The following is a 19,378-nucleotide window of genomic DNA, read 5'->3' as shown; positions in this document are numbered from 1 at the left end:
ACTGGAATAAATGGACAAATAGGAAAATGCATTACTGAAAAGGGCTGAAAACTCTCATTCTAATTCTTGGGAAAACAAGTTAAGGTGTCCATGGGAGTCATTTGATATTTGGCTAAATATTGGTTTCTTGTTAATGCTGACAGAACCTTTTTATTGAAAACTAACAATATCCACTAGAATATGTGTATGTATTTTTCTAACCTTCAGAATAAAGGTTAGGAACTGTACTTCCCTCTGTGGGCGAGGACGCTGAGGCTCTGGGAAGCTAAAGCACGTGGTAGGAGCTGGATGTGAACTCAGGCCATTCTGATCCAAACCCTGAACTTTTTCTTCCACATTGTCCTCCAAAAATAGCCTTCCTCAGTGAAAATTTCAGTCGTGACCTTTGTTACATAGGTTTGAGCTTTAAAATCTTTGTGTTTAATGAAGGCGTTACTCCTTGAGTTTTGCTTAGTAAGGGAATCCAAGACCTAGGCTTCTGGTCTTCGAAGGATGTACGTATTTAACACGTGGTTCATCGTTATCTTTCCAGGGCCCTCAAAATTTGAAACACAAATTCTAGACTATGTCAAATTTTTTTAGATCATTAAGAAGTGTTAATTTTTTTTTTAAATAATGATTTGCATTTGTAAGCAGCCTAAATACAACCTTTTCCTTGGCTGACGTGGCTGTCACATCATGAGTATGGTGCTTATTTTTATTGCCATAACCCTTGAAGAATATTTCTTTCTTTCTTTCTGATCCCACTTCAGAGAGAATTACCTCGCTTAGTTGGGCAGTGAAATTCATTGCATTCTGCCGAGGAAGCAGAAACCTAAATTTGCAAAGCTGGGCAAACCCAAAGCTTTTGGTAGATAATTTAAGTCGTACACTCTGCATAGAAAACCAAAAAGCTGTGCTGTGAAAGGTAACGGAATATCTTCGCTTGGAGAGGCATATCAAGAGCTCCGATTCTAAGGGTGGTTATTTTGAGATTCCGCTGTCCATTTCATATTCACACACAGCAACCAGTGGCAACTAAAAATACTCAGCTCTGGGACCAGCTCAGGATCTGGTCTCATTCTTCTTTGGACAATGTGCACACATAAGGTTTCGGTGCCTCCTTGAGTCGTTTCCCTCCAGCCCCTCCCTAGCCAGTGGGCTGTCATCTGAAAGCTGTTGAAAAGCCGTTAAGAGGCAGGACCGGGAGGGAGAGCTGCAGTGCAGCACACCTCGTGCCGGCAGAAGGTGCTTGCACGCCGGCGCCAATTAGAGCGGACTGTTCCCGGGACCGTGGCACCGGGCGCCCTGTCAATCAAGGCGCTACAATAGCACGTGCAGCGGCGGTGGCTCCAGACCCCGGCAGAGGCTTGTCTTCCCCCCAGCTGCTGGCTGGGAGTGAGTTTGAAGCTTTCTGCACGATCATGGAGCAGAGCCTGGGTTCAATAATGCATCCTGAGGCAAACTGTTACCTGAGTCAAAGCTCTAAATAATGCATTTGCTGGGGACGACCGCGGTAGCAGGAGAGAATGCTGGAACCCCATGGCACGATTTCTGCCTGAGATGGAAAGATGTCTCACTATCATTTTATCAAGTGCTGTAAGTAACCTTGATATTTTACTCAGATGGGTGTCTTCTTAAAATACCATTTCATGCGGATGCTAGAATTAAGGCAGGTCGTCTGGCATGCCACATCTGCCTGGGTGACACAGAAGGGTGACTTTGCAAGGCATTTTACATGATCAATGAATTTCCTCTTGATACTGGGTTGTGAAATAATCCCCGTGTGAGCCAAACGCTGATAGCACAGAAATCTTTACAACTCTGGCTTTTGAAGAAAAAGATAGATACACAGCCATTTTTAAAAAGCATTCCACACAAAATAATTTTATAAGGCTATTTCTGGGTATCAGCGTGTATTAATAAAGTGTTTGCATAAAAACTTAGTTCATGAATATATGGCTGAGGCCATCTGGTTATTGTTTTATTCTCAAGTTTTACTGCATGTATCTCCATCCAGTGCTCAACTTGTAAGCTTCATTTGGGGCTTATCCTTGACTGTAAACTTCTGTCCTTGCTGTGCTCAGGGACTCGGGGGACAATCGGTACCAAATGCTCTACGCTGATGCTAGTTTGACGAAAAATAGTTCGGCACTGGCTTTTCTCATGGGTTTATGAAGGGTTTCTTCAATGTCTGACTTTTTAACGGAATTTTCTGAGCCAGATGAAAGCCGCACCTAAACCTTCTCTGGTTGCTCATAGTGAAAAGGGAGACATATTTATGGCAAAGATGGCTTGCTAAAGATACAGTTTTTTCCTCCTGTGGCACTTCTGAAAACTTCTGCACATATATGTCATTGTCTTAAAGTGACAGATGACATTTGTAGAGAATGGTTCCTCCTAAAGATGAAGGTTTTGTTGACAGAGGACATACCAAGGTTACACTTGAGTAACATCAGTAAGGGAACACATGTTTTGAGTGGATTTTGAGGAGGGCACTCCAGGGGACCTAAAAACATCAGACAAATTAGGAGAGGGCGGAATTGACCTTTCTCTTGTCTTTTTGGAGGGATGCATATAAGAATGAAAATGCTATGATTAATGAAAATAAAAATGCTTTGGGCTTCAGCCAAGAGAGGCATGTTTTGGACTGGCAGGACAATTTTAACTCCAAAGAGAATTCCCTTGTGAAATCAGCTTGTGAGTTTGAAAATTGGCTTTTTAATTAATAAAAATTACTTTGTGAGAATCAGCAGCATATTTAGGAATGATGAGAAGCATCTTTTGTTAACCTCTGATATCTTGGGGTTCTCGTCTTGGTGACATTCACGGAGGACGGCGCCCTTGGCTGGGTTTTGTGTCGCCACCCCCCACCGCCGTGTTTTACTACACCAGCAGAATGTCATGGTTTCTCCTCTCTGTGCCTCTGCAGAGAAGTTCCTGAAACCCTCAGCACCATTTCTACAAGGGCCATGGGTGCCCCTGGGCAGGAGGCACGCGCCTGGAGGAAGGTGGCTGTGGGGCATGGGGCAGAAGGACAAAGGGAGAGAGTGGTGTGAATGTCGGGGTTTAGGGAGCAGAGGGTCACCAAATATAACGTGAGACTGATCTTTCCTGCCTTACGTTTGTTTCAGCGGGACTATTTGAGTTTAGAGTTTTAGAAAATTAGAAGTGATGATGCCTGGCCAGTGGAGGTGTGAGTGATAATTCCTGCAGTCCAGATGAAACCTGAAATTAATGAGCAGTGAAATGTTCCAAATACCTGGGAAAAAATGTTCCTGCGGAGTTTATCAAAGTAATTCCCGACTGCTTTCTAAAGATCCGACCGCGTTCTAAGCTCTGCGTTTGGCAACATCTAGAAAATGGGAAAGAAGCATGAAAACTGTCAAATGCTAACCTCTCTGGCAGCGTGGGACAGCACGCTCCGGGGGTCAGAGGTTATATGTCATTGTGTGCCCCTCGTCTAGGGACCTTTTGTTGTCTTGAGCTGGATCCTGAAGGATAAGTAGAATATAGAAGGAAAAGTGGGGGCGGGCATTTCCAGAATCAGAAGGGCTTATTGATAAGGATCATAACCCACAGTTTAATGATTGTTTCTGATGCAGAAAGTGTTAGCACAGTGTGTCCCCGTGTCCCTTATACCGACGCAATCCCTTGGTGAGGCGAGCTGGCGGCTGTGTTCTTCATGCTCCATCCTTTCTGTGCGTGAGTTCTGTGTCTTCCACATGCCTGCTTTTCTCCCTGGCCCTTGTGCATGGCGCCCCATGTCCACCTCGGAGCTGGGCAGCAGTGCGGGAAGTGGACTAATTCCGGGAAGGAGCCAGAGCTCCTGAACACATTGAACAACAGAACCACGCGTGATCCTTGTAAGGGAGCCTTAGGGCGGGATGCTGGGATCCCAGCGGAGAATGCGCCCAGGGAGCTTTTCATCATCTAGGGAAACATTCATTGTTTCATTGTAAAGCACATGTTTACTGAAAAGGTCAAAACTCAAATTTCAACAGTAGTTAACTCTGGCTTATGGAATTGTCCAGTTATTATAATTATAATTAGCTATCATTGTAACTGGTTATTATAATTATAACTCGCCATTAGAATTATCAATTATAATTAGTTATTCATCTCTAAATATTGATATATTAATTATGACTAATTAAATATATGTTATTTGTATAATTAATTATAGTTATCAGTTACTTTTATAAACTATTCTGTATTTTAAAAATTGTCTACAATGGGCATGTGTTACTTATACAGTCAGGAAAACAGAACTTTAAGACAGTGTAAGAAAGACTATTCAGAGAAAGAAGTGGCCGAGACCCATGTCACCACGCACGTCCCCTTCTGCCTCCACGGGACCTGGCCTAATTCTACACGCTCCATGTGTCTTATATAGAAATGTTAAAAACGAGAGTATAGACATTGATTGTGGAAGCAAGACGTAGCAGGAGAGTTTAGGAACACCACGACACAGCGTGCTGATGTCTCCCGTGTCAAGAAGGGCCTCTGCTGGGTCTGTCGCGAGACTCAGTTGTGCTTGGTGAGAGTGACGTGTGAACTTGGCCAGAAGCCCAGCTGAGGGCCAAGCAGAAATGAGGGGCGGGGCTCAGGGCAGTCACGGGCTCACAGAGTCCTAGGGCCTCGTGCAACCTTGCAGCTGCCTCCTGGCTTCCTCTCAACAGCCTGGAGCAGAAGCTTGAGGTCTGCCCTGTTACGCTCCCTCATGTGCCTCGGGAATCCAGGGGCGAGGCCAGCTGCACCTGGCTTCTGTCTCCCCAGGTTGACTTCATCTGTCAGTATATGGGGTTGGGACAGCACCGTTTGAAGTCGGAGGAGGGTTAAAGTGATGTAAAAGAGGTGTACTCCAGACCTGCTAACCAAGGAGGAGTTACACCAGAAAAGGCCGCTGTTTTGCATATTAAACACATTTTACAATAGCAAGGTCAGCTTATTTCTTTTCTTGTCATTCTCCTAAATGCTACTTCTGCTAAACCGTCTTCCCAGACCTTCTCCTGGCTGTCCATGCCCTTCACTTGTTTAAGCCCCCCGGGGCAGCAGTTCAGCAGCTCCCTGCTGCTCCCGTGCCCGGCCCCCTCCAGAGCCCCTGGCCGCCCTGAGCCCCTCCACTCCCTCGCCCTCACCTCCCTCTGCTACGCTCAAGCGACAAACACCTATCCCAGGTTGACCCCAGCTTTCCTACTTGTCCGTCCTGACACCACAGCAGCCGGGTGGTCGCTGAGGGAGGCTGTCAGAGCACAGGCAGACTGATTTCATTTTAATCCCGGATGGACAACACTGTCCCACACTCTTACATGTTTCCCAGTAGGCATGGTCACTCAGACCTAGAGACCCCCTGGACCTCCCACCCTGAGGAGACGGAAACCATCAGGTGTAAGTCCTGAGTTTTCCCACCGTCAGGTCGACAAAGGTGCCGGCCCGGCCTTCCTCTGTGCTCACTTCTGTCTGGTAATCCTGAATAGTTCCTCCTCGGATCCAGAGCCGACGTGCTCTGGACTTCATCCCTTGGAGCCTACCCCCTGCCTTTATCTCTTCCTCTCCTGAACCACCAGCCTCTCTCCACTGAACCATTTCCATCAGTTTAAATACAGACAGTCCCCCTTGACCTCACATTTCTTTCCGGCCACCAACTCATTTCTCTGTTTTCATGGTCACGTGGGAAAATTGGTACGCCCCCTTTCCTTTCTGCAGGTTCCTCCGTTCACCACCCCACTGAATCCACTTTGGTTAAGCCACCTTGATGTGGCCAAATTCAGGGCACGTTGGTCCTTCCCTGTGTTGCTCAATGTCTCACATGGCTTCACTTCCTCTTTTTATAGTTCTGGGGATTTTTCTCCTAATTCCCTGATGGCTTTTCCTCTGCCTCTTTGCTGGCTTTCTCTCTTTAGAGCTTGGCCCTGACACTTCGCAAAGTCCCTGGTGACCTCATCCATTCCTGTGGTTTAAACACCATCTATATTTTCCCAAATATATTCCTTTAACTCAGACGTTTCTCTCTCTCCCTTAACAATGTGGACGTATTTTCCAGCTAATGAAGACATGCCTAAGGCTAATGAAGATACATCAAGGTGTTCTTTTTTGATAGCTAAGTAATATTCCTTAGCATTTGTTAAACTATTTGTTTATAAACTCTCTCTTTTTTGATAGGCATTAAGACATTATATTTGAGCATTTTTGGCTTGTATTGCTGGGGTGTTGATTCACAACAGTGGTACTGCTGAATCCAATTGCACGTGGCTTTTAAGAGCCATAGAAACCGCCAGGTTTCTTTGCAATGAGCTATCGCACCGGAGACTGCCGTCACCCGCGGAAACCCACATGCCCGCGCCTTTGCCACCCTGAGATGCTCGGTCTCTCTTCATGTGTTGTCAGCTCTGCAGGGAAGGAGTTTCTCACAAGGCTCTGCTTTTACTTTAATGCGTCTGAAGAAGTTTCCCCCCTTTTCATTGGCCTTATTTCTTCATATCTGTTTTCATTTTTATATTGAATTATTTATCTTTTTCTTATCAATATTGTGTGATCTTTTATATTGAGGACTATTAACATTTTTCTGGATATGTGCTGAGGAGAGCTTCCTACTTGTTTCTTTTGTCTCTGGCGTGTTACTTGGCATCTAATTTTCTAATAATTGTGTAGAAATGATGTCTCTCTTTTCTATTATAGACTTTGGTTTGATTTACTTCTTGGGGTTGCTAATTTTTCCTAAAGCTAAGTGATTAATCTTTTACATCTTATTCTTAACTTTAATTTTTATGTTTTAAATTCTAATCCTTGTAAAATTAAGATGTCTGTGTGATGTAAGACGGTCACTTTTTTTTTTTTTTCCATTTCTACGCACACCATATCCACTGAATTGAAATTCCACTTTTGCGGGGGAAGGTAGAGCTCAGAGGTAGAGTGTGTGCTTAGCATACATGAGGTCCTGGGTTCAATCCCCAGTGCCTCCGTTAAATACATACACAAATAAATAAACCTAATTACCCCCTCCTGCAAAAAGAAAAAAAAGTGAAATTCCATTTTTGTCACATTTTATTTTATTCTTTTTTTCACATTTTTTAATTGAGTTATAGTCATTTTACAATGTTGTATCAATTTCCAGTGTAGAGCACAATTTTTCAGTTATACATGAACATACATATATTCATTATCACATTTATTTTTGCTGTGAGCTACCACAAGATCTTGTATATACTTCCCTGTGCTGTACAGTATGATTTTGTTTATCTATTCTACATATGCCTGTCAGTATCTACAAATTTCGAACTCCCAGTTCAAAATTTTTAATTCTTAAATGTGCTTACATCTGCTCCTGGCTTCGGAGTTACCCTGACCCATTCGGCTAGTTGCTGGCCACAGTCTTTTGGTTAGTGTGTCTTTATAGTAACTTTAACATACAATAAGGCCAGTCCCTTCTGATTAATTTTTCATACTTTCCTTAGACATTCTCAGATCCTTGCTTTTCCATTCAACATTAAAAGTATTCAACTAGTCTTAAACTTCAAAAAAATCCCCAATCAGGTTTAAAAAATAATGCTCAGTAATTTAAATTTAACAGTATATTAGAGTAAGATCTGTAGATCAGTAGTATCTATAATTCTATGAAATAAATTAGTTTCAGTACATAACACAGCTGCTCCAAACTGGTCCTGCCTTTATAACAGTATATTGATAATTATATGAATATTTTGTACATGTATACAAATATTTTATTACTTTATTAAGATTTTGTTGAACATTTTTAAAATAAAGAGAATAAATAAAGCTCTCATATTAGTGATGAATCTAAGCCTGATAAACCCAACACAACTGAGAACAAGACAGAAATCACTAAACGTGCTACTAAAGCTGTATCTTTAATGTCAGGTATCTGTGTCAATATCCAAGCCGTAAACCCAACGCCTCTCTCTAGCTGGCTAGCTAGCTGTATTTTATATCTGTGTCTACCCTTCTTGTGTCATCAGTTGCAAAGAAACAGAGTAGAAGACAACGTATAAAGTAACACATTACTATCATACGTATCTGTTGTTCAACGTTTGGCTGCATTGTTCATGTCTTTCACTTCTATTCAGACTCTTAGGCGTGTCATGACCACTTGCGCTCTGACGGTCCATCCATGATTATCTTTCTGTGTTGCTACCACGTTGACATTGCATTATTAAAAGCTGGTCATTATGTCTGGAGGGGCTCCACACTCACAGCCCTGTTTGACGTCTGTTATGCTAATGTGATGCCCTCTCTTTCTGTAGGTTCTTTGATGAATGAAAGGAGACTCTTTATGCTTTCAATGATTGGCTCACCCTAGTGTCCCTTGAGGGGTGTAAGTGTTCCACGGCAGCCAAACTGAGCTGGAGAGATTAAGTGGGTTTCATTTGCCTTCTGTCTCATTCATTCATGAACTCATACATTAATGAAGTCAAGAAAGATTATTGATCTCCTATGCTTTTCCAAGCACTGGTCTCAGGGCTCAGGATACAAGGAGAATAAAGTTATCTAGCATCCCTCCCATCTTGAATTCCCCACACCAGGGGAGAGACAGATTGCAAATAAGGAAGCAGATGTAGATAAAAAAGATTGGTATCAGCAACTGATGTAAAGAAAACTAAAAAGTTAAAAGATCTAATGAGTGACCTGGGAACAGAACAAGAGAGGGACAATTTTAAGTAGGTTGTTTTGGGACAACCTCTCTTGAGAAGTGACCTCTGAGGGACTGAATAAAGTGAGGATGTGAAGATGTGTGGGAAAAATGTGCCAAGCAGAGGAAACAGCAAGTGCTAAGGCCCTGAGGCAGGGCTGGCTGTGTTTCACATGGTTCACTCAGAGAAGCTAGGCTCTCAGAAGTTAACTTTTTTGTTTAACATTTTATTAATACTTCCCAAGTCTATAAGTAAATACTAGTTTTTCTTCCAATGTTCTTATCTACTTAAACTAATATCCCACACCTCCACTTACCTTTACTTCCAAACTTCTTAGAAAAGTTATCTGTATATGTCCCTCAGATGTCTTGCCACCCAATCACTGCATTTTAGCTTCCATACCATTATTGCACTGACATGTCAAACTCTCCTTTTTGTTCCCCATTTGTTGCAAAATACTTGCCTTGTTCAACTCAGCAGCCGCCTCTAACGTCTTAAGTCTCCCTTCAGTTTATTTCCTGAAAAAACCGTCCTTGTAGTCTGACCCACACTGCCCTTCCAGGTCCTTCTCCCGATTTCCATCTACATCTGTTGTTTTCCAGTGATTCCATCATCCCCTCACACCAGACCTCATGCAGTGCCCTCCGTGCAGAGGTATAAATACATCTCTCTTCTGCAAGAGATTCGCAATCTAGAGAGAAGACGGAAAAGTGAGTCAGCACTTTGGCCCCAGCTCTGTAAGGCAGAGTTCCGGGAGGAGGAAGGGCAAGGGCACCGAGTTCGGCCTTGGGGCATGGGCGCCAGGAGCTGGGCCCGCCTTCTCAGCGTGCGGGCCAAGGCATTTAAGGATGAGGAGGCCTTTACTGAAGATCAGAGGGAGGGGAAACCGGGGAGAGGAGAGCCCTGAACCGAACACGGCGTTGTACGTGTGTGCTCCAGCCAAAGAACGAGCAAAGGAGTGCCCCGTGGTGGAGAAAGAACAACGCTCCATATTGGTGCACGTGTGATGAGTTCTTACGTTATTTGCCATGCAAAGCGGCCCACGGAGTGATTTTAAAGAGTGAGGGATATATGACTGGGTTAGTGCTTTAGATCTGTCCTTCTGGTAGCAACATAGAGGACAGATTAAAGGAGAGACTGAAAACAGGGGCAGACCAGGCAGTAAACCAGGTGGCAGCTTAAATCAAGATGGCGTAAGTAAAGGCGTTGAGCCCCGGTCTGATTTCGAGAGATACGTGTAAGAAAGAATTAACAGAACTGGTTGTCTGGTTCATGAAAAATTCTGTGCTTTACTCTTTTCTTCTTCATACCCGTCCTAGTTGGATTATTGCATCTCCATCATCTTTGTGGGTGGTCCAGGAAAGCATCCCTGGCTGTGCTTTTGTCAGAATCGCCGAGGACACACCATCCAAACCCAAGCAGGCCACCACATCCTATCTAGGGTCAAACTTGAAATGTCCAAAGCGAATCTATGCTCTTCCCTCCTAAACCTGACGGTCTAGGTTGCCAAGGACCTGCTCTCTGTATGACCATGTTAGACTTCTCCTGAGAGTGACTGGAGCCTATTAAAACCCTTTAAGCATAGGAGTGGACAGCAGAGTTGTAAGCTGGAGTGTGGCACACATCTGCCGTTGAGGTGAGACGGGTCCATTTAAGACAAACATGGGTCCTTGGCATATTGATTTTATTTAAGCCATAGTACAGGAGGAAGTGGCCAGCAAGGAAATGGGTCACTCAGGTCAGACATTTCTGGACAATGGAGATGGAGAAAGAGGACTTCCCAAAGGAATGAGAGATCTTCAGGCAAGAACACAAGCATTACGGTGTTTGGAGGCAGGGTCTGCTTTTTTTATCTGTTTGTTTGTTTGATTGTATAATTTAATGACAATATAAACAACATAATTTTATTTTTCTTTTAAAAAGGCTAAAGCAGAAATGATTTAAAGCTAACAAAAACTACCATGGCGTCAGTTTGACATTCAAATTTTCTTTTTTAGCAAAATGGCCAAAGATATCTTGACTTGATACAGAACCTATAATATAAAGACTTTTAGACCTAAAAATCTTCAAATATTATTTGAATTTAGCAAATCATTGCAAAATTTTAATATCAAAACTGCGAAACAGTACTGCCTTAAAAAATCACTGCAAATGAACCATAAAATAACTGCATGGAAAGTAGCATTTATTGTACACATGGTTAATGATACCATGTCTATTCACTCCATAGGTGTCTGTGGAAGTCCCTCAGTCCATCAGGGACCCCTCCTCCCTCCCCCCTTCTCCGCCCCACATCCCTGCATCTCTGCAGGCAGCGCTGGGTCTTCACAGTCCCTCACTCGCGGGGCAAGGCGTGCTTGCGCCAGGTCTAGGCTGGGTCTGGAGACCCTCAGGCAACGAGAGAGTGATTATGCAGCACACCTGACTTGGTGTTAAAACCAAACTTAACATTGGACACATATTAATGGCACTTACAATAATATATGATAGATGGAAATGCAGTTCACATCATGACTGTCAATAACGTTCTGTAACGAAGTTGTATTTTACACTTTTTTTATGTTCCTATTGTATCTACAACAATTCTCTGTGTTGAAATGGCCTCTAAACCTTGTAAGGTTTAGTATGTACGCCCCTTCCTTGGGTATTTCTTGACGTTCAGAGATGTCCGTCTTGCCTGCCTCTGCCTTAGAGCTCCTTACGCCGCCTTGCCCGTCAAACCCCCGCGGGCTGTGGAGCAATGTCTCAGGTAGCTACAAGAATTCTGGGGAGAAGCTCTCTAGCAGCGCTTCTTGCCGGCTGTGACTCTGAGCGCAAATACACCAAGTAACAAAGGACAAGACAGACCAACATGGATGGGGTCACGGAGGACGGTAGGTCTGGAGACTCGGAGCAGCTGAAAGGACTGCATTTGATCCCGGGTGACAGTGGAGCCCAGCACGCCCAGCCTCACCCTTTAGCCTCTCTCTGACCTTGCACGACCCGACCTCCACCCATGCGAGCCACCACGTGACGCTGGAGCCACGGAGAAAGGAAAATCAGTGACTGCAGGTTTCCAAGCTCAGGGCCCAGGGAGGTGAGCATTCAGGAGCGAGGCAGGAAGCCCTTCTTAGGGGTGTTTTCAAGGTCAAGAATTCACTCCCTGCCTCACTGCAGCTCTGCCTGAGACTCCAGCTGCCCGGCGTGGCCCGCGCACCGGGGCCCACGGAGTTTCTGAATCCTGAGCTTGTGATCCCAAGTCTGCATGAGGAGAAAATGTTGGTTCTGTGGAAGGAAGCAAGAAAATCAGACAGAGGAGGGGCTTCTTCTGTTTGTTTGTTTGATTCCATTTTGGTTTTGGTGGCACACGACTTCCTTAATTTCTTTGGGTTTTATCTTCTCTGCTTACCATAGGATTTAGTCCTCTTGTCCTTCCGTGTTATTCTGTTAATTTTGAACATGTGTCCACAGATGTCAGAGGCACACAGATAAGCCACATAGCCCTATTTTACATTTAGAAAATGTTTTTGTTTATTTGCAATTTAAAATCAGCTGTAGAAGTGTTGCATGAAAGGGCAGTATTAAAAGCTATGGAAATAACGCCAACTCTACATTAAGGCAAATCCCCGTGTCTCCCCTTAACTAATGACTAGCTAAATAGTGTCGCTCTGTAACATTTAAAAGTTAGCATTAAGATGTGCCAAGGCACTGTTTTGTTAAAATGTTCTGTGACTGCCATGATGTGTCAAAAAGAGACAATATTGGTAATTTCGAGATCATTTGGAAATAATCAGATGCACCCCTTTAAAAATCACATAATACAGCTTTCCCTCATTTTTCATTAAGTTTTAAAATATATAGTAGTTAATCAGGATCGGGGTGAGACTTGTTGCTTATCTGCATGAACCTATAACTGGTTTAAAAAATTATACAGCCGATATCCATAAAATATTCCAATTTCTTGTGGCATAGTTCCTACTGGTGCGCTATTAACACCATAAGTGCATGTACATGTCAATTGATTAATTGACAGATATTAATCATGGTTGTACACACACATCTATTTGCCCCTCTTCCAAAACCAGTGACATAGCCTCTTTAATGGAGTCTCCTTTACTCCTGCAGTTTGGAAATTCAGTGGCATCTCTCACCCAACTCCCTCCCTTATCACCCAGCAGGGTTTGGTCACCATCTCTTTAAAGTTCTTTCATCTCATAGTCTCTCTTATCTACCTTACCTGCCATTTTATTGCTCGAGTTCAGACTTTCATGACCTTAAGCCTCTTGGGAAGAAACTAGTGTGTTGAAATCGGCAGGAATCCCATTCTGAGACAGTCTGAACACCAGGGAGTTTGTCTATTAAACAAATCGTCTGGCAGAATTGAAGATGTTGACTAGGGATGAAATGTGTAGATGTGGATTCAGAGTAGAAGGTTATTTAAAGTTTGAGGGCCCAAAAATGTATATTTAGTGGTAGAGGGTCTAAATCTATTTGTTGACTATGATGCTAAAGAGAGCTCCTCTCTTGAGCTATCCAGGAATTCAGCCTTGTCTGAGACTGTTCTGATGTCATAGCATGGCCCTCTCTTGGAAGGGACAAGACAGTGATTTCAGTTCCAAATCTTGGAGACACCAGTGCAGGGAGCATGGTGTTTACAAAACCAGGCGCATTCAGGAAAAGACAGAGTTTGATTTCAGCCATACGGTTGGCCATTCCAAGCACCTGAGAACAGAAATCAGTAGGCAGTTCTGACCTTAAAGAGGCTAGACTTCCCCAGAGAAGTTCTCACTGAGTGAGTAAATGATCAGGTAATTGTTGATCTCCGGAGATGGGATTCCAAATCACTGAACTCTGAAGATCCTGAATATTAACTGGGTTGTCTCCGAAACGGAGCCTGGGCATTCGGTGCTTTGTGTATCAGGGTAAATCAGTGTGCTGGGCATCAGCACATGGGCATGATTGTGGAGCTATTGATGACACAGGACAGAGCATCCATAATGTGGTGCCTACCATTAACCATAGATTTGATAGACATGCGGGTCCACTTGGATAATGAACCAGGAATATCACCACCGCAGGGCAACAATCTGCAGTTTTATTGTTACCCCGAAACAAATCCTGAAAATAATTATGACTGTAAATCTAGTTCCACTGGAAAGTTATTTATCATAATCAAATCACTTGTTATTAAAGAAATACAGTAACAAAAATATTAAAAGTGAAAAATTATAGATTGTTGTGTATATATATGTAATTTAGAATGTGCAGTATTTTTTATGTTGTATACATTTGCTTCATTTCCATTTTAATTTAAAGGGAAAACATTTTTTCACATTCTCTCACTAGAAAATCATGCCCTAATAATTGGAAGGAAACCCAAGAAATGGCCTCTTGATACATAAATTAAAAATTTTGGAGATATCAGTAAAGTAGTGAGATGAAAAATATTGTTGATTTTCTTGGGAAGAATTTAAATTGTTTAAGTTTATTTCTCCATTTTTCAGAGAAGTGTTTCAGTGCATGGTTACATGAGACAGGCGTTGTCGACCTAAATCCTGAGATATTTTAGGCCATAACATCTATATCTTCCCAAAATATTTCTTTGTACTATTTTTTGCTCTACAAAGAGGGATATGGACCTGCAGTTTGATTACTAGGATGTTAAAATTTAGCATTTTTAAGAAAACTTCCGTGCTTAAAAAGATTTTGTTTTAAGGCTCTAGGGAAGCATGTTGAAATTGATTACACTCTTGTCTTTGAAAATCCTTTACTTTTCCTTTGTCTCATCGTCATTGTATAGGCAGTAAAAATATCTTTGGGAGCATGTTATAACAATTGATTCTGAGAGTGAAATTTCTGCCAGGAGAGTTGTTGGGTGCATGAGTTTGTGTCACACCTGTATGTAAGCATGTTAATTTCCTTCCCAGACAGGTACCTTCCTGGAGTTCATAGCAAACATTGTATGAAGTGGAATGAACAACAAGTTTGCAACTGCATTTTCCACAAAATACTTAAAAATATGTTTGTGTTTTTAAATATCCTGAGATGCAGCCCTTTGTGTCTTATTCTCTTTTTCCCCCACTTATTTTATTATGGTTAAAAAAAAATCTAAAATAGAATTTACCACCTTAAGCATTTTAAAGGGTCCAGTTCAGTAGTATGAAGCATATTCACATTCCTACGCCACAGATCTCCAAAATGTTTTCATCTTTAAAATCTGATTCTCTATACCCATTAACTAACAACTCCCTCTTTCCCTCTTCCCCTAGCCCCTGGTAACTATCATTCTATTTTTTTTTTCCATTGTTCTATTTTTGTTGTGGAACCAGAACCAAATTTGGGTTCCTCACCCAATGAGCCATAAAGCCAATCTACTGACACTGGGTTGCAGTGAAGGAAAGCACAGTGTTTATTGCCGGGTACCAAGCATGGAGAATGGGCAGCTCATGCTCAGAAGACCTGAACTCCCCAATGACTTTCAGAGAAGGGTCTTTAAAGGCAGGATGAGGGAGAGGATTGGGTTGCAGGGTACTTGATCAGCTGGTGGACATTCTTCTGATTGTTGGTGGTGAGGTAATCAGGTGGTATTTGGGGAGTTAGTCAATATCATTCACCTTCTGGTTCCAGTCAGTCTGGGGTCTATGTGCTGGTGGTCAGCATAACTCCTTCCACCCAGTAGGGGTTTTAGTATCTGCAAAACAACTCAAGGATATAGCCCAGGATATGATTTCTATCCCTGGAGGAGGTGAGCATTATTTTGTCTTGCTTAACTTTTTCCTTTGTTTCTACATTTTCTCACTTCTCTGATTATTTGCTCTTTTGAACTCAGAGGAGGCCTAGGAGGCTCAAACTCTCTGTAAACAAGAGGTGGGGGACACCAGGTCTGTTCCCTGGAAGACCTCACAGGGTCCTGCTTGGTTTCACTTTCTGTTTCTATGAATTAGACGACTCATATAAGTGAAATCATATAGTATTTGTCTTTTGGGGACTGGCTTATTGCATTTAGCATAATGTCTTCAAGGTTGATCCATTTTATAGCATGCGACAGGATTTCCTTTTTTTAAAGGCTGAATAATATTCCATAACGTGGAAAGTACTTATATATATTCCATATATACATATTTTGTTTATCCATTCATTTGTCTGTGGACATTTAGGTTGCTTCGACCTCTCAGTTATTGTGAACAATGCTGTAATAAATATAGGTGAGCAAATGTCTGTTGAGATCCTGCTTTCAATTCTTTTGTTTCATACCCAGAGTGGGGTTGCTAGATCATATGCTAGTTCTATCTTTAATTTTTTGAGGAAACTCAATACTGTTTTCCATAGCAGTTGTACCATTTTACAATCCCACTAACCATGCCCAAGATTTCCAATTTCCAATTTCTTTCACATTCTTGCCAACAGTTTTTATTTTCTGGTTTTGTTTTGTTTTGCTAATAGACCCTCTAATGGATGTAAGTTGATAGATATCTCATTGCGGTTTTGACCTGCATTTCTCTGATGATTAGTGATTTGAGCATCTTTTTATTGGCTTGTTGGCCACCTGTATATTACTTGGAAGAAATGTCTATTCAAGTCATTTGTCCATTGTTTAATTTGGTTATTTGATTTTGTTGTTGTTGATTTGTAAGTTATTTGTTCTTTATATATTCTGTTCATTGATGATGTTATTTCATAACTGTTTATTAAGCTTAAGCTCTATACTGAGTTCACAACCCTGCAACACAGCTCAAAGTAATTCATCATTTTGGGTCAACTTGGGAAGAAGAGCAGGGGGGCATGTTTTAGCACCTCTGTGTAAGGCATTCAGTGACTGTGGCTGACAGTGTATGGGTAGAGTCTTCCACTCCCTGGGAGACAGCTTGGCAGGGGATTCTCCAGAGAAGGGAACAACTCTGAGTAATTAGCAGCCAATACTCAGAGCAGCTGAGGATGCTGGTGCACCGGCCAGTGAGGGGGATCTGGGCAGGGCACCAGGAACAACGCAGCCTTCTTCTGTGTGTGCGCTGACTCATGTTGACCATAATTCTGAACTGCTAGTTCTTATAGATGAGTTATAGAATGTATTGATATTTCTATGTAGAATTGCAATATACTGACTAATGACACTTAAGGGTTAGAGAATCTATAAATCAACACGGTTATAAAATAGACTCAGTTTAACTAATAAAATAACAGGATCTATTGGCTTAATTGTAATGCCCAGAAATAACAGTCTCTACGTAATTTATAGACTGAAACACTCATTTATCAAAACAGTCCTTTGAAGAAGAGCAGGCTACGTGATTTCTAACATGCATTGTAGATTACTTTATGTAAATTGACTTTGCATTTTAGCCTCTGTTGGTAGAAATAAGTGATTTTTTTTTCCTCCTACCCACATTTTGTGGCCGTTTTTTTCTTTTTCTTTTTCTACATGTTGACTATAACCTTCATTTTCAGGTATTAACGGAAGCAATGAGAGAGGGCCTTCCTTCTCTAAATGTGAAACAGAAGATAAAGCAGTGACATACACTCACAGACATTCTAAGATTAGCCATCCTTTCATTCCACTGACAAATTGCATACCCTGGATTCATATTGCTAATGTGCACACAAGCTATTTCCTTGTGTATTTATGATAAGATTGCCCGGTAACCCCCTTTTTTTGTGATGTCCCGCATTGAGTTTTGGTGTCAAATTTATGATAGTCTTAGAAAATGATTTGAGACAATTCTTATCTTTTCCATTCTCTGGGAGAGTTGGGGGAAAATTCAGGTTATTCATTTCTTAAAGGCCTATGAATCATTTGGGCCATGTTTTGTTTTGTCTGTTTAGTTTTTCTTTTTGGTGCTTAGACTGTAACCACTTAATTAATGTAATGATTATAAATCTATTCAAAATTCTATTTCTTCTTGGGTCACTCTTGATAAGTTGTATGTTTCTAGTTATTGTCCATTTCTCATGTCTTACCTTCTCTTTGCTCTTTCCTTATTTGATTTTTATTCATTTATACCCTCGTTTTGTTATTTTCTTCTTTTTTTGAGCTTCTTTCTTTGTTTGTTTCTAACTATGAATGAGATACTTTTCTCATTGATTCTAAAACTGTATTTTTTCCTAATATATACATTTAAAACTATAAATGAATTCCTGTGAGCTATTTTAGTTTCATCCATGAATTTGATATAGACTTTCATTCATCAATGATTGGTTCTAAAAATGTATTATTTCTATCATGTTCTCCTCCTTAAATTATGCTTTATTTAGAATCAGCTTAAAAAGCTTAAAAAGTTTCTGAATATATTGGAAGGTGTGGCTTCATTTCTGAGACTGAGATCCAGTTCTGAGCTGGGTTCAGGAAATGGCTGTTGAATTTCCCTTCTTCAGTATTTGTTGCAATTTGCTTTGCTTTGTGACCTAGGACAAAGTCAATTTTGAAAATCATCCATGAATTCTTGGAAAAAAAGGTTTGTCCCCCTGAAAACTAGGTGCCCATTTCTATAAACATCCTTTAGATCAAATTACCTGTGCCCTCACTAACTGTTTTCCTATATAATCTAGCAGTCATGGAGAGATATGCATAAAAATCTCCCACACTGAGGGTGGCGTGCCCACATGAAGATTTTGATTCTAATGGAGACAAAGGCATTTCTGGCGGTTGTACAGCAGGATGATTTCAGGGGTTCATTTTCCTAGTTCGCTTAACTTTATCCCTTATATTTTTGGTTTGCTACAACAAAAAGTCCTAGGGTCAACACATTATGCAGAGCCCTCCAAAACCAAGCAGGGGGCTACTAATTTTTCCACATATGCTGTGCATTTATTTCTGAATATAGACCTTTGCATTTTCCTTGATGTACTTTGTTTGCTGGCTCTCAGTTTTTGTCACATGGAGGTGCACGTTTGCCGAGTGGGGACCTCTGGCTGTGGTAGATGTCTGTACATTTTTATCTAGAATTTCAGGGCAGCCATATGGATATCGGATTCTCCTCCCCCACCCACCCAAAGAGTAACACTGTGGATCAGGAAATCCAATACAATGGTAACCCTGGCTGCACTGTATCAGGCCAGATAATTTTGGGAGAAAAAACAATTAGATGAGGAGTTTGATGTCAATATGCACGTCGGTGAGAACAGAAGTGAGAAGCATTTATCTGCTGGATGCTGAATGCTCGATCCGGTCCTGGTAATGCATGTGCTTCTCCTGCCAGCAATCTAATGGTCCATTAAATCATTTCGTTCAACAACAGCAAAAATGTTGAATATCGACTGTTCCAGAGGCTGAGAATAAGCAGTGGATAAAACACCCCAAGTTCCTGACTTTGTGGGGCTTACAGATAAACAAGAAAACATACAAGTTTCTTAGTCAACAGCATTAGTATAGATATGAGTATAATATGTATTGTAAGTATAATCACTGCGATTGTAGAAGTAAGGCTGATGGACACTAAGGGGGAGAAAGCGGGGAGTAGGAACTGGAAGCGTTATTTGGGGACATTTGCAGATACAGGTGAAGAGGCCTGTGGGAGCCTCATGAAGAAGGGGCTGTTGGGTGCAGGCCTGGGGGATGGAGGGTGCTAACTATGCAGGCTTCAGCTGTCAGAGGGGGAACATTGCAGACAGAGGGGACAGAAGCACAGCAAAGACCCTGTGTCCGGAGCACCGCTGGTGTGGTGGCGAGCCAGAGAGAAGGTACAAAGGTGAGGTAACTTGGGAGCTCTCCGGATGGATGGTGCACGTCCCTCCCTCTGGTTCTCTTTTCACATGCAGTGTGCTCACTAGTTGAG

At 41.9% G+C, this 19,378-nt stretch overlaps 1 protein-coding gene across 1 annotated transcript in view; it reads left to right on the top strand.

The window, feature by feature from the left end:
• The first annotated feature begins 1,107 nt into the window (after positions 1–1,107).
• Positions 1,108–19,378, top strand: part of MYO16 (myosin XVI) — a 350,065-nt gene continuing 331,794 nt past the window's right edge. The window contains exon 1 of the mRNA XM_064492981.1: positions 1,108–1,578. Coding sequence (XP_064349051.1) covers positions 1,551–1,578 — 28 coding nt within the window. The 5' untranslated portion in view covers positions 1,108–1,550. The remainder of the gene's footprint in view (positions 1,579–19,378) is intronic.

This window comes from Camelus dromedarius, chromosome 13 (genome assembly GCF_036321535.1).
Source record: "Camelus dromedarius isolate mCamDro1 chromosome 13, mCamDro1.pat, whole genome shotgun sequence".
NCBI lineage: Eukaryota > Metazoa > Chordata > Mammalia > Artiodactyla > Camelidae > Camelus > Camelus dromedarius.
The sequence above is the reverse complement of the archived record's forward strand: the minus strand, read 5'-3'. Positions and strand labels throughout refer to the sequence as shown.